Source organism: Odontesthes bonariensis, chromosome 15 (assembly GCF_027942865.1).
Source record: "Odontesthes bonariensis isolate fOdoBon6 chromosome 15, fOdoBon6.hap1, whole genome shotgun sequence".
Classification (NCBI taxonomy): Eukaryota; Metazoa; Chordata; class Actinopteri; order Atheriniformes; family Atherinopsidae; genus Odontesthes; species Odontesthes bonariensis.
Window position 1 is genome coordinate 33,453,173 of NC_134520.1, and position 22,692 is coordinate 33,475,864.

General features: G+C 40.4%; 2 protein-coding genes across 3 annotated transcripts in view; both read right to left on the reverse strand.

Annotated features, from left to right (window-relative positions):
• gmds (GDP-mannose 4,6-dehydratase) overlaps positions 1-22,692 on the reverse strand; it is a 249,391-nt gene that overhangs the window by 214,544 nt on the left and 12,155 nt on the right. The window contains exons 2-4 of the mRNA XM_075486027.1: positions 19,534-19,578; positions 15,342-15,429; positions 15,059-15,168 (exon numbers count right to left, since the gene is read on the reverse strand). Of these exons, the coding sequence (XP_075342142.1) occupies positions 15,059-15,168; positions 15,342-15,429; positions 19,534-19,578 (243 nt within the window). The remainder of the gene's footprint in view (positions 1-15,058; positions 15,169-15,341; positions 15,430-19,533; positions 19,579-22,692) is intronic.
• Positions 1-22,692, reverse strand: part of mylk4b (myosin light chain kinase family, member 4b) — a 147,430-nt gene that overhangs the window by 79,997 nt on the left and 44,741 nt on the right. The gene's annotated exons all lie outside the window — the stretch shown is intronic.

Below are 22,692 nucleotides of genomic sequence, written 5' to 3' on the forward strand. Positions count from 1 at the left end.
TTCTATAAAAATTTTAAAGATATATTGTCGCCCCTTCTATTAAAAGCATATCATCATGCTTTACAGTCTGGAACATTGGCACCGTCTTGGAGAGAAGCGACTGTAGTAGTAATACACAAGGAAGGTAAAGACCCCACTGAATGCCAATCATACAGGCCCATTTCTTTATTGAATGGTGATATACGTATTCTGACAGCCATTTTAGCAAAGAGGCTGAATAAAAATATTGCACGAATTATAAATCCAGACCAAACAAGTTTTATCACAGGGAGATACTATGGTGACAATCTTCGTAGATTATTAAACATAATGAGCTATTCTAAATCTAAAGGAGAGGAGGCGCTGTTATTATCACTGGACGCTTATAAAGCATTCGACCGGGTGTCCTGGCTGTATCTATTCCAGACCCTCAAGCGGTTCAGATTTGGGTCAGATTTCATAAAATGGATACAAATACTCTATTCATGTCCACTGGCCTCAGTCAAAGTTAATGGTCAGATATCAGCAAGTTTTCCATTGGAGCGGGGTTGCAGACAAGGATGCCCTCTCTCACCTTTGTCATTCAACATCAGTATAGAACCCCTAGCCCAGCTCATCAGGGATGATTGCAATATCAAAGGCATCTCTATTAATGGGGAAGAGCATAAACTATCATTGTATGCCGATGATGTAATGATGTTTTTAACGGAACCGGCTACAACATTACCATGTTTAAAAAATCTTCTCTTCCAGTACGGTTTTTACTCAGGATACAAGGTTAATATGGATAAGACTGAAGCTATGGATGTTAACGGCCAAATCTCTATGTCAGTTAAACTTAACAGTGGGTTTAAATGGACTAAGGATGGATTTAAGTATTTGGGTATTTTTATCCCCGTATCTACAGAAAAACTATATGAAGCTAATTATCAGAAAATAGTTAAACACATTAGTGAAGATCTCGAGAGATGGTCAACACTTCCCCTTTCCTTAATAGGTCGAGTAGAGAGTATACAGATGAATGTTTTGTCCAGATTGCTGTATCTTTTCCAGATGCTGCCCGTAGAAGTTCCAAAATTAACATTTGACAAATTAAACAAAATGATTTCAAAATTTATTTGGCAAGGTAAACGACCAAGAGTGAGATTAAAAACATTGCAGTTGGATAAATCAAATGGAGGTGCGGGAGTTCCAAATCTTAGAAATTATTTTTGGGCCGCACAACTGAGACCCTTAATATCCTGGATTTAGGATTTGCCGCATACACGATGGCTTGATATTGAAAAGGACCTCAGCCCAAAACCCCTCGGAGCGCTTCCCTTTCTGGATATCAATTTTAAGGGTGTCCGGATGGGGGAGTGGACTAGGGTAACCCTAAAAATCTGGAGAGCGATACAAACTGCCTTTAACCTGCCAAAGCAAATCTCTTCAGTAGGCTATATAAGTTGTTTGAAAGGGTTCATACCAGCATATATGGACGCAGGCTTTAAAAAGTGGTCTGAATATGGTTTGTGTTATGTGAATCAACTCGTTCATAATGGAGAACTTAAGTCATTTGAACAATTAAGACGGGAGTTTACCCTCCCATGGGCTGACTTTTTTAGATATTTACAACTGAGGCATTTTCTTACAACACATAAGGAATGGGAAAAAGTGAAACATCCAAGTCCAATAGAAGAATTTCTCTCTAGGTTGCAAGCTGGAGACGAGGCTAGAAAAGAGATCTCTAAATTATATTCAGTTTTCTTGTTGATGAACCCAAATAATACTATACAAATAAAGGAGAAATGGGAAGTTGAAATGAACACAAATATCTCATTAGACACTTGGACACAGATTTGTAGAGAGGCACATCAGGTGACTAACGCTAATATTTGGAGGGAGTTTAGATGGAAAGTCATGATGAGATATTTTAGGACACCTCAAATAACCGTAAAATGGGCCCTGACATCAGACAAATGTTGGAGGAACTGTGGGCCACAAATTGGAAACCACACTCATATTTTCTGGTCCTGCCCGACGTTGAATATTTTTTGGAAGGACGTACTAGACGCCCTGAGAGAAGTGTTCCACCAGAAAGTCCCTAATGATCCAAGGGTAGTCCTCCTTGGTTCAATCCCAGAAGGCTTTGAGGGAAGAGCAAGAATTTACCTTTTACCAATACTCTTGGGAGCTGCTATTAAGTGTATCACAATAAGATGGTTAAAGCCAGAACCACCAACATATAATGTATGGCTTGAAAAAGTATGGGAATTGTATGAGATGGAGCGAATTACATATGCAATAAGGTTACAAAGACCCATATTTATAAAGAGATGGAGCCCTGTAATGCGTTTACTAATGCAATAAGAGGTGTACTTTAGTTGTAATTATTACTTTCATTCACTTTGTCTATTCATTTACCTACTTAATAGAATACTATATGCAGTTGGGTACAGATCCTCTGGAGCAGCGGTTTCCAAAGTGGGGGAGCACGGGTGGAATGAATGAATGAATAAACGACACTGCTAGCATAACATGGACAAGTTTTTAGATGGGGCCCCATGTAAACGCAAAGCAGAGGATGAAGCGTTACCAAATGTGCAGTTTCCTTCCATGACAAAGAAAAGAAGATATGATGACACACGTCTTTCCTTCGGCTTCACCGGCACATCGGTGGGTACTGAGTACAGGCCGCAGTGTGGCGTCCGTCTTAAAGCGCGAGCTTGTGATAGCATGAAGCCGAACAAGCTAAGGCGCCACACCCAGAGCACAAAGACGAGCCAGGTGAGTTTTGTGGGGCGCAAACATGTTCTTATGTACCCAAGGGGGGGCCCTGCAGAGAAAGTTTGTGAACCACTGCCATGGAGGGACATTAAATATGTGCAAATGGAGCTTTTTTCCCATCCTGAGTGATGAGAAATAAAGGAACAGACTTCAAGGTGACAGTCAGGTTCCATCAATCTGCAATCCACCCTGAACTTACACACATCAGGCCCTGGAAACTGCCCTCTGCTCGGGGTAACAGAGGAATGTACCCCAAAACATCCAGATTCACTCTCCCTGAGGAGCCTGTCTGGTCACAGCTCCAACACTTCTGCACATCACTGATGCCTGAACTTAGGACAGATGTGCTTTAGCCGGGAAGAATCAGCTTATTCCATAAGTGAACCCTGCAATGCTACTGCGCGAGCTGTGCAACCCCAGAAGGGTTCACATATTTAAAACAACAGCAATCTGAACAACGATACTATAACGCGTTACGCTGTACAACTCCAAAGCGGATTATCTGATTCGTTGAGTGAACTTTGAGAGTAAACATTTAATTCGAAGCTTTTTTAGTTACCACAGCATCTTCATCAGGAAAATAGAAGTTTTTGAGTTGCACTATGACTTATCTGACACAGAAGAGGACAAAATGGTATCAAAATATGAGAATAAAAAGAAGGATTACAATATAATGAATCATTTACGCACTAATAATCACTTATGACGTCTGATCTGATGATGTAGAATCCTCCATCGATGCTAAATCCCTTCAGTTTGTGGATTTAAAACGGCTTCTTCTCCATAAATTCCGGCTTAGAAACATACAAATATTTATATGTTTGATGATTTAAGTCTAAGCATCTTAACAAGTTCTCACAAAAGAAAATCACTCGGGATTAGCCGATGAAGACCTCTGAACAAACAACAGAAACAGGTTCACATAAATCATTTCTTCACATCCAGAGTAAAACTATGAAGCTGATGATTGTGGTCAAACGTCTCCCTCTGGGACATAGCAACGGCAGCAGGAAGATTGATGAGTTTAATAAATATTTAGTGTAATCGCTGGTTACCGTCTTTCTCACCTGAGCGCTCCCCTCTTTCTGCGCGAACCGCAGCAAACTAATTAAACAAATGATCCTCGCTTTGTGTGTTTATTGTTTGTTGTAAGTATGGTAACAACAAGCACGCCACAAGCTGCTGAGATCACTCATCACAAAGGGTGGGAATGAAATTATCCAGGAGGAAAGAAGCCTCTGGAGAAATATTGTGAGGTATGAAGCAACAAGTCTTTTCCTTCTAGTGTTTTTAACCGTCTGTGCATGAGAGTCGAAGAGCCCGAGAGGCCCGAATGAACCTTCGGCCTCAGAAAACATGCACTGTCACACCGCGACCTGCAGGGGGCCTTCTTCTAAACTGGCTAATTATAAACGCCTTCACAGTGATTAAAGCCGTTTTTCCTCTGTTACTAAATCCATCTATTTTCATTAAAATAGAAAAGCCTGAGATGGGATATTAACAGCTGCTGTAAACTCTAATTAATTAATGGGGTAACGTTTGTTTTATTGATGCATTAGTTTATGTAAAAGTTTGTAAAAAGCCCCAAAAAGACGAATTTAATGAAATGTTTTGTCCAACAGAAGAAACTTGAAGCATGTTAGAAAGAAATGTTATTGGCATTTTTTGCCCCAAAAACAAATCATATGGCATTATAACTCTCACCTTTGAGAATATTTGCACTTTTTTCTCTATTTTTTCATAGTTTATCGTTTTAAACTAAAAGTTAAAGCAGGATTATCATTTATGTCCCTGCTTCCCCTGAATTTTTAAATCTACAGCAATCGGACAAAAATGAGAGAAGAAGCAAAAAAACTCTTAACTATTAAAACATTGAGCATTTTAGCTTCATTAATCACCTCATCAATAATTTATAACTTATCAATAATCTAAAAAAAACCTGATAAGAATCTAATTTTGGTACTTTTCAAACGATTTTTCTCTCGTGAAGGTGATGGATAAGAAAAACACACAAGCGGGACAGTTAAAAGAGATGTTTCTGTCTACATGAGGCCAGAGTTCGAACTGCATTTAACCCCCCAAATCAAATCTGAGCCGGTCACACCGCTCCGAACCTGAGGACTGAAGGTCTGAGCCCATGGGCTCCACAGTGGCTCACTACTGCCATCTATAAATCACCGGCCAAACTGCATCTGCACAGTTTGTTTTGGCTCTGGACTCGCTTGAACAAGACAGTTGATGTGGAATAGTTGGGGTTTGATTTAAGATGCAGACTCAGATGCAATCCTATTTAGCTTTGCAATACTATTTATTGACTCTGTGTATTTACTTAACAAACCTCAGAAAGCCCCCCCCCCCACCCCTGATCTCTTCCCCTCCCCTCTTCTCTCTATCTTTCCCCCAAACTGCACGTTTCCATGTGTTACAACCTTGCTTGGAAAACAGAAAAAGAACTGAGTCATGAGTGGAGCAACAAATCCTGACCCACAAAACACAACCACAAAACATTCCCTGACTCCGAACAAGGAAAGTGCAGACCTGTTTCTCTTGGCACTGGGGACTCTATTCTTAAGCTAAAGTTCATTTTCAAGCTCATGCGAGGCTAAGCAGGCTGCCTCGCAAGAAGGTCTAACCTTTCAAAAAGAGGGATTGGCCGCCGGGCTCAGGGAACTATTCTGACTGCTGACTACAAGGCCACCAACAGGCAGCAACCCGGTCCTGCTTCTGCTCGCTCGACACGGGGAAAAATCAAAGTCTTACCAAGTATATTTGTCTCATTTCTCGTGAAAATATCTCATTACACTTAATATAAGACACAACTGCCTAACAAGTACCATTTCATCCAGATGTAGGGACTTGTTTGAAGACAATACATCTGGAATATCTTGTTAAGTGAAAAAGTCTTGAAAACAAATTGTTTTGAGTCACATATCATATGAAACAAGCTTTTTTACATTTGAAGAGGTTTTTAAGCTAATTTCAAGATCACTTTTATCTCAAAAGTCCCAAATATCACATCTTATTTCAAGAAATCTTGACAAGCCGATTTTCATTAGTTCCATTGGCAGATGTTTTTGATTATTTCAAGCAAAAACGCCTTTTATTTGTTGTTTTTCTTACTTATTTTTGGAGGGGCATTTTTTCCAGTGAAGTCCCTACATCTGACTGAAATGGTGCTTGTTAGGCAGTTGTGTCTTATATTAAGTGTAATGATATATTTTGACAAGAAATGAGACAAATTTACTTGGTAAGACTTTGATTTTTTTTCCAGTGTTGTTTGAAGACAATACATCTGGAATATCTTAAGTGAAAAAGTCTTGAAAACAAATTGTTTTGAGTCACATATCATATGAAACAAACTTTTTTTTGTTTACATTTGAAGAGGTTTTTAAGCTAATTTCAAGATCACTTTTATCTCAAAAGTCCTAAATATCACATCTTATTTCAAGAAATCTTGACAAGCCGATTTTCATTAGTTCCATTGGCAGATTTTTTTGCTTATTTCAAGCAAAAACGTCTTTTATTTGCTGGTTTTTTTAACTTATTTTTGGAGGGGCATTTTTTCCAGTGCGGGAACTCCACTGCAGCTCCATGTGGCCACGGATTCTAAAACAATGGAAAACACGGCACCTTTAACACATGCACATGCGGTTAATGAGTCCTGCGAGACAGAAAACACACACTTCAGCAGGGAATGTGCTAATTTGCTTCCAGACGAGACTTGATCCCAGTGAGATACACACATGGCTGCAAGCGTGCCGCTGAGGACTGATTGAACGGCAGTAATGTAAACACCAATCAGAGAGTGAGTAAACTCCACCAATGGGCTGTTGCGAAGGCTAACCCGCTCATCATTCACATGGGGGGGGGGGGGGCTTTTAAGGGAAATTATGGTTCCTGTTTAGTCCAAAATTGTCTATGTGGCCTCACAGAGAAACGTTGTGTAGTGTAAGAGTTGTGTTTAGGAAACGAGCGTAGCAGTCAGGTGAGGTGCGCTACAGGGAGGCATAGCTGTGTAATGACCTTCCAACCAGAAAGTGCCCACTTATGTGTTCGCTGTTGCGTGTAGAATGTCTTCTGCGGATCACGATGCCGGCCTCCGACAAAGAAACAGGAGCAGAGTCGGCACTTAGCATGAAGGAGCGCTCCGCAAGCAGTCCGAAGGGCTTCTGAGCCGGTGTTGCTCTAGTCTGACCCCTAGTGGTGGTCTGGAAATTGCGTGCTGGACCTTTAAGCCCCGAAAGAGGCCCAGCAGAGCAATGCATGCTCCAGATTTATACTATAGTATATTTATTTATACTAAGTCACTTTACTTTTTTACTTGCTTTTTCTCTTTTTTTTAATTTTATTTATTTATTTATTTATTTTTTAAATTTGCTCTTTTTTTTTTAAATTTCTTGCTCATGTCTGTTGTTGCTACTGTGTTTGCTGCTGTGGCAAGTGAATTTCCCCGTTGTGGGATAAATAAAGTATAATCTAATCTAATCTATATTCTAAAGGTTTAAAGGAGTAAATTGTGAATTTGTTTGAGGATTTTCTGTAAAAAAATGAAGACCCAGAAACTGTTGATGAGCCAAGGAGGACTGTCATATTCTGAGATTCTGCAAGAATTCTAACATTTACTGCAAACTAATAACTTTTCCTGACCTCAGTCTTCTGTTTATAAAAGGTTTTATTGGCCTAATTTATTACAACTCATACAAAATATTTACTTACGTGTAAATATCAGCTTCCTGATAATAATAAAGCATTGTTAGAGATCTAAAAGACTGTTTAAAATCAAGTTTGATTCTCCTTAGATGGCCGTTTTAAACCCCCTCAAGAAGCAGGATTGTTTCATTTGGAAACAAAATGCTTCTTTGGAACAGCATTGGGAATAAAAACGCATCCTTAACAGTAACAGCGCAAACAAGGCAGGAAACCGTAGGCCAAAACATTGCAATATCCTCTACCCACACATGCTTCTGATGACACAAATGGAGTCAAAACAACCGAATTGCTTTGCTATGAAGTTACACGGATTGCATAACAAGCCCACAAAGTGTAGTAAGTGGTGGTAATACCGCCTGTGCATGAGAGTAAACTGCAAGCAGGCTGCACAATAGCCACCATAGGCCTATAAACACATCAACAAAGCCAACAAACAGTGAAGCACTTTGTGGGGAAGCAGGCGTGTTAAATCCTGTGTGTGTGTGTGTTTGTGTGTCTGGCGTGGGAGCCTCAGTAAACCCGGATGGGGGAAAGACCAAAGGGTGACTGAGAGGGAGAGCTGTAAGCAGATAATGGGATGATGATAAGTCTCTCCGAGAAAGAATTCAGATATGGATAATGAAGGATATAGATGAAGGAAGTCTGTCTCCCGAGTGCAATCTGGAGTTCTGTCTTCAAAAGACATCTAAAACAATAAAGTGGAAACTCGCAGCTTCCTCGCTATCTGCGGAGCTCTGCTCTCTTTCAAAACTCAAAACAGTTTCCATCTTCTCTTTCGTCCCCCATTGCTTGTATTCATGTCATTTTTCCTGGTGTGCTGTGATGATCCCCCCCCCCTCTGTGACAGCTGCAGGTGGGAAAACGTGCACACAGAGAGCGGCGCTGAGGGGTTTTGTTCGTGCCCTTCCTGTGAAGCGCTTCGATGGGAGAACACAATGAGATCGTGTTGAACCTTCAGATGCAGAACAGATTACTGCGAGCGCTTCCTCATTTGAGTCCGTTCTTCATGCATATTTCAAGACTGCAATTTACAAATTGTGCAGTTCTTATTATCCGCTGTATGAATATTTTATCTATCATGGTAACTGCTCTTTAAAAAGAATGGCTCAGCTGTTAAATTATGAATTATTGTATTTATATTAATTGCCCAAAGCTTTCCAAACACGGTAAAGCTGCAGTAGGTGTGAGCATTAGCAGGCGTGGTAGCCACTTTATCTGCAACAGCCTTGATATTGAGTCACACTTCGCATTAAAGGGGAAGTTCGGGGTTTTTTTTAAACCTGGACCTTATTTCTGGCATAAAATACCTTCATCTACTCACCGATAACAGTTTGGTGAAAGTCGGCGTCCTTCGGAAGATATTTAGATCACTATAATGCCTTATTTAGAGACAATACAGCCTCTAAATAAGGCATTATCTGTCTTTATTTCACCAATACTTTAAGACCAATGAATGAATGAACGCGTACTATTGCACTGTTAGCTCAGAGCTGCCCTGTTGTTGTTATCGGGGCTTATAGGAAGCTTTCTACACACTGGGATGATGTCATAGACTCGCCTACGCAGCAGCATCTTTACACGGTCTCTGCCCTGTTCTCTCCCGTTATATGGATATACGCCGATCTCCAGTGATCTAAATATCTACATTTCATCAAATGAAGACATTTCTAAATCCAGGTTAAAAACATTTCTTTTCTCATGTGTCTATGCATGAAATCTGTACGATATCTTTTAATTTATCTGGACTGTTGCTTGTTTTTAAAATTCATTTATATTATTTTATTTGTTTCTCTTTATGTTCTTTTATGTATTTTTAATGCTTCTTCCACTCCCTGCTGCAATGCTTTTATTTTATGTGAAGCACTTTGAACTGTTTTGTACATGAAATGTGCTACAAATAAATTTGATTTGATTCGATTTAAATATCTTCCAAAGGACGCCGACTTTCACCAAACTGTTATCGGTGAGTAGATGAATGGATTTCATGCCAGAGATAAGGTTCAGGTTTAAAAAAAAAAAAAACTTCTCCTTTGAGTTTAGTTACAAAACCGAGCTGTGAATGGGTCAAACAGCTCGTTGATGAAGCTTACAGAGCCGTGTCCTCTCTTGCGTTATCGATGAGAATACCTCCAAATGAACTGAACATACTTCCTGTAGTTCAGCCTTTCCATAAGACATGAATGCTCAAATAATCTGAGTTCACGCTACCGCAGTCATGTCACAAAAAACGCCATCTTGAGTGTGTGAGCTCCTCCCACAACGTGACAGAGGCCCACCCAGCAGGCGGTAAGGATCGGTTGGCGCCGGTTCCTACACGGTCTACGTAGGACATCATTGGATTATTTTGGGCTGAAATCAATTTAAAAAAAAAAAGAGGAACTCTTCCTTTTTCTGTATCAAACCACCTGTAGCTGGTTGCTCTATTGGAATTAAAGTAGTAATGCAGAGATACTCATTGCGCGGCTCCTCAAGCTCTAATTGGCGGCTCGCACTCGCATAGTAGCTTATAACAATATGCTAACAATAACAATACATCTTTTCAAATAACACACAGCGAATACTGCAGAGTATTAATATTTTTATTAAGTATTAATAAAGGCTTAATGATGTTTCCTAAAGGGGGCTCTGTTAAACCTGGCAACGCAGCCCGCTTAAACCACCTCACACTTGACAGCAGAGCACGCTAGCTGCTTTAGCCAGCGCGACACGCAGGCACAATGGATCGGTTTTTAATTAAAAAAGGGCAAAAACCAGCACAAAAACCATACTCATCCTGAATGTCTCACTATGATTACAACAACAAACTACAAATACAACATGAAGAAAGTCAAGGACATGCATGCCAGCTTCCGCTCATCCCAGTATTAAGGGAAATGTGGTCTTAATTGAAAATGTATTGGCTGTGTTGTTTCTTTTTCTGTGGGATGTTTTATATGTAGAAATGCATATTTTCAAAAAGGGGACTTTAGTATGTTGTGGTAAAAGTGTCTCTTCCCTTGATTTTGCTGCCAATGTGGCTCTGGTGAAATAAATAGTGAGTATCACTGCTGTAGTAACGGGATGACAAACCATGCGCATAGTATTTAAAAAAGCGAGAAAAATCACCTTTTTTAAACCTTTACAACTAATTCTTTCGGCCATCTTTCCTGCAGGTCGGGACAACATTTTTCAGCCCAAATATCAAACTTCTCGGAGAAGCTTCAGGGAAATGCAGAAAGCCCCTTCTGTTACTACATGAAAGCTTATCTTTTGATATTGCAGCTGTTTGTCTTTCGGGGTCCTCGGGTGGTGGTCCGACTATTCCCCGTCCACCTCCACCCATGCAGCCTTGGAAAATAACCTTCTCTGTGTTGTCGGGTGATGACTCTCTTCAGCGGAAACCAACACCCACACGGCCCATCTCAAAACAGAACTACGGCTCGCGTTGCCTGGAGTGAGTCTGACGAACAAGCGGGCCTCAGAAGGGGATCCCTGTTAGACGCCGCCGCCGGCGGCAGCGGCAGGAAGAGGGCTGGTGGGAAGAAGGAGAGACGCTGAGTGGCTGCTGTGAGTGATCTTTTCCCTCTGTGGAGGCACAGACTGGAAACTGCTCCACACCACCGCTGCCAGTAATCCAGTGGGCTCAGCTGTTCAGGAGTGGGCAGCATGTGGCAAGAGTCTCTGGTTTTACTGGTGTGGAAACAAATAAACATACAGGAACCTTGGACAGGTACCGGGACTTTCAGCGACACCAAGTGTGTGGCCTGAGGATGATGTGCTATGTGGGAGGTGGGAGCAGAGAAGTCATCCATCCGCTTTCTTCTCCTTCATTCTCACACGTTTCCTGTCCAACTTTTACACCAGACCCCGCCGTCTTAACCCAGTAACATCTTAAATAACATAACTGGACATCTGACATTGATGGAAAGAGAAGTTAAGTCTCATACACACTCCCAACTCTGTAAAAACTCATTGTTTTGGATCCATTTGAACTAACCGGCAGCGAACAGCTCACTCCCAGTTCGGCTGGGGAGGGATGACTCCTACTTTCCAGTAAAAAATAATAATAATAATGTAGAAGACTACATGGTTGTATTTTGTAGGGTAATAATTGAAATGGAAAAGCCAAAGCATCGAGGATAACCGTGGTTCCTCTGACAATGGGAAAGGCATCGACTTTTCTTTTAAAAACATGCATTTAAATGTTTAAATGATCATTTTGCTATACAAAAAAAAAGTCTCTTCAGCAGGAATACAGCTGACAAAAGCAAAGAGGCCAAAAGACTGTGGGTATCGCAGTAGGTTTTTGTAGTGTGACAGGAAATAGGAGAACAGTTTGCATCTATAATTGTGTTTCTGAGCTGTTCAGCTGTTGGTTTGCATTAGTTTCTATTGGTTTAATAACATAAATCAAAGGCTTTTCGGTCACGGTAGTTTGAGAACCAAAAGCCAGAAAACAAAGATAATACCACATCCCATAAATGTGCAGTCTGACCCGTCTCTTCCAGTTACGCTCAGGGTATGAAAATCTCCAATCTATCCCACTTGAATTGTGTCTGGATTTCATTAAACTATTATTACCGAGAAAGCAATGTCTCATGTTCACATTACCCGAAATGTTTGGTATTACTTATATCTACGGTCTTAGTAAGCTCTTGGCTCTGCGTCGTGATGAAGGAGGATCAGTCCCGCCTGGGGACTGCGTCTCAGATCCCGAAGAGGAATGGAGGAAGGAGGGAAGGAGGGGGGGGGGGGGGGGGGGGGGGGCGCTGAGGAGTCTCCTGGGATCACCGTGGACCTCCAAGACAAAAGGGACATTGTGGCACGGACTGACCCATCCAAGAAAACATTACTTCCTGTCCCACCAGCCTCCGACATCCTCCGCCTATGAGCCACTCGCTTCCGAGAGCTGAGAGTCATCTGGAGTTAACAGTTTCCAGCAGCGTCTGCTGCTGACCGTGCGCGGACGTGCTCGCTTCCGAGGATCAGAAACCGAGTTAAAAACCCAAGATCGATGCAGGATTTAAGCACGTGAGAAGCAGCAGCAAATAATCCCGGATGGACGAGTGGAATTCGAAGGATTGGGTGGTTTATTTACTCTGTCTCACGTATCAGAGTCTGTGCAAGTTGTTTGTGCCTCTGGTAGCCGCTGATAAATACATTTTTATTCAGTATCTTTAAAGACCGACTCGTGTTCAGTCTCACCGTCACCTGTGTGCATGGAGAACGAAAAGAGCAAAAGGTAACGGGGTTGTGCACAAACTTTTATCAACCTTTATTGGCCTCATCAGTCTTTTAAAGGGATAGTTCGCCTCTTTTGACATGAAGCTGTATGACATCCCATATCAGCAACATCATTTCTGAACATCTTCTTACCCCCTGCTGCGTCCTGTGAGCAGAGTTCCAGCCTCGTTTTGGTGTTGATGAAGGTAGTCCCGCTAGTTGGCTGGGGCTTAAAAAATAAAGCGTTTTGCTTCTCAAAACAACATGCGTTCAACAGAGTAATACATTTGCATCACAAAATCGTCCATCTAGAAAAAGTCAGACCTCACAATCGCTTGGCACTATTTTCTCTCCCTTCGTATCACTGCCTGCTGTGTAGACCGAGCAGCAAACACCGTAACAGGCGCGGCCGTCGGCAGGCTGGACAGTTTTCACACACAACAACATATGCTGTCACCATAACCGCGGCGGTGTGAAAATAGCTGGAAATGGTTGAAAACATCACTTTTCTACACGTTTAGGGTTATGTGAAGAGTTTTCCCGCTCGTAAGGGTTTAATGCACGACAATAAGAGCAAAATAAATGATAGCTTGGGGCGGTCTGTGGCGCAGTGGGTACAGCAGACGCCCCATGTACAGAGGCTATAGTCCTCGTGCAGCTGGCCCCGCATCGGACGGCCCTTTGCTGCGTGTTGTTCCCCCTCTATCTGCCCCCTGCTTCCTGTCTCTCTTCACTGTCCTATATAATAAAAGGCATAAAAAGCCCCCAAAAATAATTTAAAAAAATAAATAAATGATAGTTTGTTTCACCCGAAGAAGCCAACGCCACACGGTAACAGCTGTTTTTCAGGTGAGAGGTCACACGGCAGTTCAAGAGAGAAACAAACCTGCAACCCTGAAAAATCCTATTTTTATCTCTTTTGCTTTAGCATCAAAGTATTTAAGCACCACACTTAATAACGGTCAGGATTGCCCAAAGGTGGTCGAATTTTGGGAAAAAGTGCAAATAGATATAAAGAGTATTTTGGGCACCTATTTAGACCTATACCCATCTGTATATATTCTGGGGATAAATCCCTCAGATATGATCGGCAAAGAAAATAAATATCTGATTAGAGTCTTGCTTCTGATAGCGAAGAAATGCATTACTACTGCCTGGTTAAGACCACAACCTCCCAGTATTATAGAATCAGAAAGGTCTACATTATGGAAAAAACAACAGCAAGACTACAACTTAAGATGGAGAAGTTTGAAGCCAAGTGGAAACCAGTAGCTGGATTTATATTGAAAGCCTTCCTCTACTTATGTTCTATAATATATATATATATATATATATATATATATATATATATATATAGTTTAATTGGTGTTATGTATCTTTATTACCTTAGTTTTTAGTTTTCCAATGTTCACTGTTGTTCCTTACACTGTAATTAATGCAGATTTACATGGTCATAGATGCTGTTAAAGATAACCATAATCTTTAACAACTTTTTATTTACAATGATTGTATATTAACAACAACAATAATAATACCAATTCTAAAAAAAAAAAATACTACTTCTAACTAATAATAATAATAATAATAATAATAATAAATGACTAAATAAATAAAAAAATTAAATAAATAAATTTTATTTGGACATTTTTTTATTTGGATATTACATTGGATATTTAAATAAATAAATATCCAATGCAAGCCTTCCTCTACTTATGTTCTTTATTTATATATATATATATTTTTGTTTGTTTGTTTAGTTGGTGTTATGTATCTTTATTATTATGTTATGTTCTGTTGTTCCTTACACCGTAATTAATGCGGATTTACATGGTCATAGAGGTTGTTAAAGATAACCATAATCTCTGAGTGAGGTTAATAGATATTTGTGAGAAATATTTTCTTGTTTACTTTTGCCTATATCGAGGACTTGTGTTAGTCGGAATAGACAGCCGGTATATTTACGGTAGGTTAAAATGTTTAAAACGGTCTGTGTAAATATGACAGTAATAAGATGTAAAATGTGAAACGGGACAGAGTGAATTGTGTATATGTTTGTATAAAATGGTAAATGGAAAAGAAAAAGTTAAAAAATAAATAAATAAATAACGGTCAGGATAAGCTGAATTAGGCGCAGCATCCAGCTTTGATACGCTGTAGGAAAGCTTGGAAAACAAAGTGGAACGGCAAAAACAAATCAGTGAAAGCAGATTATCAGAGGGCTGGCAACACCTTCCACTATTTCATGCTGCATTGGGTGGTTTCCACCGGAAACAATTGTACTGACATGGCAACGGTTAAAGGGCAAAAAGCTAAATTTAGTTTTTACGTTGGAAGTAACTCGCAGCTCAGTTTGGCTTCCACGGAAGAGAGCCCAAAGCAAAGATGTGGGAGATCACATTACCTTGACGTGGCTCTGGGCGCCCAGGTTGTAAATCTCCGACGGCTTCACCTCGTTGATGATCTTCACCAGACACGTGCTGTCAGTCAGGTCGCCGTAATGCAGCCTCATGTCTGACAAAGCGTGGTAAAAACAGGACTTTTTTCTCAATCTATGAAGAAAAACTCGACTTTTTTTCAGATTTGAAAGATGTGACACGATGAAAAGGTCGATTCTTTGTCTCTTTGTAGCTCCAAACTAAGGTGGGAACGTGATGCACTGATCTGCGTGTCAGTAGGAAACTTACTGCCTTCGGTGTGCGTCTGCGGATTTTGGTAGAGATGCTCAATGCGGCCCGTGTTGAAGGAGCTGGAACGCCGCATAATACCATGAACCTAAGGAGAACAAACACACAGGAGATGGACATGAAACGGCTAATTTTTCTTATCTGGAATGAATCCTTCCTTAGGGCCTTTTTGGAAAACTTATAACTCTTCATAAAAACCTTTATGTGTCAGCCTTTGAAGGAACTGAGCACCCAAAGCAACAATAAAATAGAATAAAAAAATACTTTATTCATTCAAATTAGTGAAGTAGCTCAAAAAATTATTAATATTTACAATAATTGTATTTTAACAACAATAATAATACCAATTCTAATAAAAAATACTACTACTAACTAATAATAATAATAATAATAATATATGACTAAATAAAATAAAAAAAATCAATCAATTTGAGAAGAACTCAGCAGTCACTGTTAAAAAGCCTTATGGCTGTGGGAACAAAAGACCAACGCCTAACTATAGTGATTTTTATTCATTTCAAGTTAAATTGTTGCAAAGTTTGACCTTTTTACAGATTAAAATAAACCATTAACTTACACTGCAATGAATTCGATCATCTTTAAAGTGGCTTTAGATGCGATTTGGTGCCGTGTAACGCTGACTTTTTTTACTTTTTATTTACAATGATTGTATATTAACAACAACAATAATAATACCAATTCTAAAACAAAATACTACTACTAACTAATAATAATAATAAATGACTAAATAAATAAAAACATAAAAAAATTAAATAAATAAATTTTATTTGGATATTACATTGGATATTTAAATAAATAAATATCCAACACAAGCCTTCCTTCCACACTGTTGAAGATCCTTTATGAAACACAGCCATAAATGATCCTGATTTAATCTGAACGCCACTGGGTAAAGTTTGTTAATCGTTCACTGCCTCCTGAACAAGACGTTAACTCCATTTCTGACGTGGGAATGTTTTCCTTCAGATGGAACAGCAACTTAAAGCTTGTCAGATACGATGAGCCGCTCTACTTTACGTCATTCATCATAGCTCTTATCTTTGCAACATCTTTGCTACAATATTTTTTGCATTGCACATGTTGATATAAGAGCATTATGTCTCATGGCTCCAGCTCACTGTTTTTTGTTTTTTTTTGTTGTTGCCGTCTGATCTCCACTCCAATATTCTGCAGGGACTTTATGAGGAAGGTCTGCTCAGGGAAGATAACAGGACCTGATCCAAGGGGAGTGCATTAGTGGGAGGACACTGTGCCCTGACCTCACTTCCTTTATTCACTGTGCTCTTCCTGCCTGCCTCTGCACTCCTCTTTAATGCCCTCCCCCCACCTACACCCTTTCCCCATCAGCATCCCCAACCTGGACCCCGTCCACTTCCTCTCTGCGCTCTCTGAGCCGGGCAGCAGATGGCGAAGCCGAACGTGCAGGCTGGGATGAAGGGGACTGTTTCTGCCATCATCTGAGGGGAAATAAAGTCATGCAGCTTCTGCTGGGAAAACAACGAGGACCGGTGAAACATGCATGTTTATGTAAAGTCGTGAAAGTAAAAGTAGACTCTCTTCAGAGTAGGATTTTAACTTATCAGGACATAAATCATCTGTTGGTAGATGTTGTTTACGCACACCTAACGTCGTGTGAGCAGAAGTTCTGCAGCATTCAGGTGTGTGTTAACACGATGCCAAGGAGGAAAGACATCAGCAACGATCTTAGAGAGGCAGCTGTTGCTGCCCATCAACCTGGGAAGGGTTATAAGGCCATTTCCAAACTATCTGGAGTCCATCATTCTACAGAGAGAAAGATTATTCACCAGTGGAAAACATTCAGGACAGCTGTCAATCTTCCCAGGAGAGGACGTCCCAGCAAGGTCACCCCAAGGTCAGAAACCCAAGAGCTACATCTCAGACTCTGCAGGCCTCAGTTAGCATGTTAAAGGTTAAAGGTCACCCCAAGGTCAGAAACCCCAGAGCTACATCTCAGACTCTGCGGGCCTCAGTTAGCATGTTAAAGGTTAAAGGTCACCCCAAGGTCAGAAACCCCAGAGCTACATCTCAGACTCTGCGGGCCTCAGTTAGCATGTTAAAGGTTAAAGGTCACCCCAAGGTCAGAAACCCAAGAGCTACATCTCAGACTCTGCGGGCCTCAGTTAGCATGTTAAAGGTTAAAGGTCACCCCAAGGTCAGAAACCCCAGAGCTACATCTCAGACTCTGCGGGCCTCAGTTAGCATGTTAAAGGTTAAAGGTCACCCCAAGGTCAGAAACCCAAAGAGCTACATCTCAGACTCTGCAGGCCTCAGTCAGCATGTTAAAGGTTAAAGGTCATGACAGCACAGTCAGAAACAGACTGAACAATCATGGCTTGTGTGGAAGGGCTGCAGGAGAAAGCCTCTTCTCTCTAAAAAGAACATGGCAGCACAGCTTAGGTTTTGCAAAGCTGCATCTGAACAAACCACAAGACTTCTGGAACAATGTCCTCTGGACAGACCAGACCAAAGTGGAGATGTTTGCTCATAATGCACAGCAGCACGTTTGGAGGAAACCAAACACAGCATATCAGCACAAACACCTCACACCAGCTGTCAAGCACGGTGGTGGAGGGCTGATGATCTGGGCTCATTCTGCAGTTTCAAGCTAGCTACAACGAGGGTAGGTTCACTTCCTGTTTTCAAAACAAAAGCACCAATTGTATGGTAATGGCTTTCCCTATGATAAAAGGCAACGGGTATTTTATTTTGTGAAAATAACCGGAAGTGCGTTGCTCACTGCGGCTAGCTTTAGTAGCGCCGAATTCATGGGAACAAAATAGTAAACAGCTGGTATTTTGTCAGGTTTTCAACACGTTGGGGATCTAAACGACTACTTTCTCGCCTGAAAATGTTTCAAATGTTGCTAAAGTTTACAGAGTTTAGAGCTTAAGGGAAATCAGCTTCAGGCCGGCTGATTTCGGCTCGGGCAGGAGCGAAATGCATTGTGGGTAAACGCTCTGCATACTGTCTGATCGATGACTATGCAGTATGCAAGTATGTAGTATGTAGTATGTAGTATAGGGGTGGGCGGTATGCACGGTATGATACCTTATGCGGTATTTTTCACCAACGGTAGAGATTTTTTTGCCATACCTTATACCGCAATAGCTCATGAGTCCGGCAGTAATGCAAAGTTTTGAACATCCGCTTGGATATGCCGGGCGACAGTAATCGCAAGACAAGGTAACACGAGTAATTGGTTTTACCACCTGCGGGCTAACCATGCTCCGGAATATGAAACGAGTCAAAGCCGGTGTTCTGTCGACTTCTCCTACTTGTCGAGATTTGCTACTTTGTGGTTTTGCGCATGCGCCGAGCCGATTTTCTAAGTTTCGTTTTCACGCCCATAATATTTTGCTACCCTGCGTCTCAGCTGGTGTGTAACGGTAACATCCTCAAAATCCTGATTATTTTCTCTTTTGGAAGACATGCAAAGTAATAAAAAACTTATCGTATTAACAAGCAGTTAGCTTAACATGCACAAATGGGGTGTCTGAAACATGACGCATATTTGAGCATGTTGAATAAGTGGAAGGCGCCTATGAAAGTTACGTTATCCAAGAGGCAGCGGCTTTTCTCTCACAGAGTTTATTCGAGGAAATTGACCTTTTCTTCCCTTAACTAAGCAGTCGTAGCCGTGCTGTAAACCATCAACACATGACTTTGTTATTTAGACGGTTTTAGTTGCCCTTTACGTGACTTATCACTTCATTTCAACGAGATAAAGGAAGGCGCTTGTTGACCTCGGCGTCCATCAATCAGCCGGTGGCTTGTTGCGCACCAGAAAACACACTGAGCAGACGAAAGTTTGTGACCTCACTCATATGGCTGTACAATAACAACCATTTCCTTGTTAATAGTTTGACCCGGGGGTCACGAGGTCGGGGGTTAAAAAGCTCAGGCAAAACAAGGGGGTCTTATCAGGGTGAGGTGTCAGTCGGTCAGTGTGTGTTCGGGCTGTCAAATTACGTCATGATCCCACTGGAGTTCCCACAGACTGCTGTGGCTGGATGCCGCTTATCGAGGGAATTTTGCTCTGTGTATGTTGGCATTCATGAGTGTCTGCGTTCATTTGTGTGTGTGCACGTCTGGCTTCCAAAGGACAGAGGCCCGGTTTCTTCTGAAACTGCGGCGGGAATGTTTTTCTCACCTCGTAGCCTTTGGCCAGCAGGAACTCGGCCAGGTAGGAACCATCCTGAGAAGAAAGAAGAAGACATCGCTTAAAACCCCGAACGAAAATAAGAAGGCGCGGTTGCAGCATGGACCATTTTTCTAACATGTAAATTATTCCTGAAAACAGATCATCTAGAGCCGGACCTGATGCCTGATTTAAGCCTGTACCAACAGACCATAAAGATCCATTTTTGAATAGATTCAGGGGCATCTAGGGACAAAGATGCAGATCAGAACAAACTGTAAACTCTTCACATCAACATTCCCGTATGAGCTTGTGACAGAAGCCACCACGGCTGCGAAGATCGCCTCCCAAAAGTGTCAAAGGGAGATTGTTTTAATGACACAAAAGAAGCTTATCAGTATAATGTGACTGCGAGGGAAATTACCTATGTTGGGTTTAGGGTTAAAAGCAGAGTTATGAATATTTTGTTGCACATCTGTAGAGAGTTCACCTTACATGTTTCACACTGGAACTTTAAAAACAAATAGTCAACTGTTAAGTTAAATCATGTTGAAATATGTCATCTGAGAATGTAATTCAAAGTAAACTAACTAACTAACCCTCAAGACTGAACATGTTCTTTGGTTTAAAAATGATTAATCAATGTAAACCGGTGTAAACTTCTGCTATCAAACACAGAACAACTACTTTTTCAGCTTTGATCCGCTTTTTCACCTCCGATACCGATACCCAAGGTTTAGTATCGGCCGATACCGATATCTGAGGTTTAGTATCGGCCGATACCGATATCTGAGGTTTAGTATCGGCCGATACCGATATCTGAGGTTTAGTATCGGCCGATACAGATATCTGAGGTTTAGAGGTTTACCAATACAGAACAGCGCGGAATTATGGTAACAAACGGAAAGTTTCATTGTGTGTAAAAAAAAAAAAAAAAGCTCTTTAGTTCAAGGCAACATCAGACTCCACTTAAACATTTCTTTCCTATTTTTTTTAAACAAATAAACAGATGTAAATGTACTGAATTACTTATTTATTTAATAATTGTGCACCAGTAAAACAATCTTAACCATAAAAATATAACAACTGGTTCAGTCTGTGCAATTAGGGATTCAAAATCCAATGTAAAACAAAATAAATATTAAATAATAAAGGAGCTGAAATTGAGAAAAAATAGCATGGCAGACTTTCAAAATAAATAGCAATCAGTTCTTAAAATAGTTGCAAAGTATGCAAATGGGAATTAAACATCCATTACAAAAGCATCTGAACAAAACAACAGCTTCTCCAGCAGAAAAATCAGAGGTAGTCTCAACTTGACAAGTTTTTTCACCACTAGAGGGGGCAGAAGGCCTTTGGATGAATGCCAATCCACTAAGGGAACATTTCAAGATTTTGCTGTGTTGAGGCTTAAGTCCCACACATACTGACACTCAGAGTCGGTGACCTGCTCAAGCTTCTCAAGCTCAGGCTTCAGCATCCCTTGGCAAAGCAAATGTGTTTGGCATAAATTCAGGTTACAATTCTGCTGCCATAATGCTGGACAGGACAAGGGAAAAAAGTTTGTTTCTTTGGTCATGGGTTATTATAGTTTACCAATTCTCAGTGTAAGAATATGACAAAAATGTGGCCAAAGAGACGGAAATGACTTCTCAAAAAAGAATATGCAGTTTTTCCATTGAGCAGGGGGCAGATATCATCGCTTTAATGATTACCCAAATAGATGCTCAAACGTCATAATGAGATTTTAAAAGACTGCGACCGGGTCGATCTGCATATTATTGTGAGAATGCATGAAGCATTCTCACTATTAAGTTCCTGTTTCTCTTTATTATTATTCCGTATTCCATATTCTTCCGCCGTTTTTCGGCATTCAAATACTTCAGCATACTTTCAGCTATTTCAACAAATTTGGTATCAAAATGTTCAGCTCTTTCAGCTCTCGATGGGAAATATTTTTTGGTGTTTGTAACTTTTCAACTTTTTAAGATATTAAGCTTTTTGTTCAACTTTTTTCCCATTGAAACTAATGTTAAATCTTCAAATCCTTTCAAATCCTTTCAAATCCTTCAAATCTTAACTAGTTCAGCATACTTTCAGCTAGAGACACCATTCAAATTTTAAAATGTTCATAAGACATTCAGCTATTACAAAATGTCTCATCTTTTAAAAATATTCGGCCAATTTTGAAATATGACAGTTTAAAAAATATGAAAATTAAGTTCTTCAAATCCTTATCTTGAAATCCTTTCAAATCCTTCAAAACCTTAAAATCTTTTCAAATCGTAACTAGTTCAGCATACTATCAGCTAGAGACACCATTCAAATTTTAAAATGTTCATAAGACATTCAGCTATTACAAAATGTCTCATCTTTTAAAAATATTCAGCCAATTTTGAAATATGACAGTTTAAAAAATATGAAAATGAAGTTCCTTCTTGGATTTTAGAGTGAGACATTCAGCAGTGCTGATAAGTTTCAACTTTTCAAACAAATTACTGTAACTTTCATACAGTTTAACTGAGAGAAACAAATTATACCTTAAAATGTAGGAAAACTTGTCCTCTTTCAGCCAATGTAACTCTTAAAGAGCTCACATGGACAGATTTTGAACTATGAGCCTTTAAGCTTGAACAACTTGTCAAATTTTGAGGAAATCTGCCATTTTTGAATCAGCTTCAAGTGTTTCAAACTGCTTCGATTTAAATATAGTTGACTCCACAGATGTAAAAGTACTTTGCTAAGTTCCTCTAAGCCTTCTGCTTCTAATGGTGTTAAAATTATTTTTCTAGCTGCTCAACTTTTCTCACAAGATGTATTTGAAGTCAGTGTTCGGTGTCATTTCTCTCCCGCGATCGGCGGGCGGCCGTCTCATCTCTCCATATATGTTGTGTGTGTTCAACCTGCTTCGATTTAAATATAGTTGACTCCACAGATGTAAAAGTACTTTGCTAAGTTCCTCTAAGCCTTCTGCTTCTAACGGTGTTAAAATTATCTTTCTAGCTATTCAACTTTTCTCACAAAACGTGTTTGAAGACAGTCAGATTTGTCCCGCGGCTGCAGCAGCTAGCTCTGTGTCTCTCTGTGTAGTCTTTAAGTAGGTCAAATGCACTTCAGGTGTAACACAACGAGATGGCTTAATGGTAACACTACCAGCCTTTCGTGCAGGTG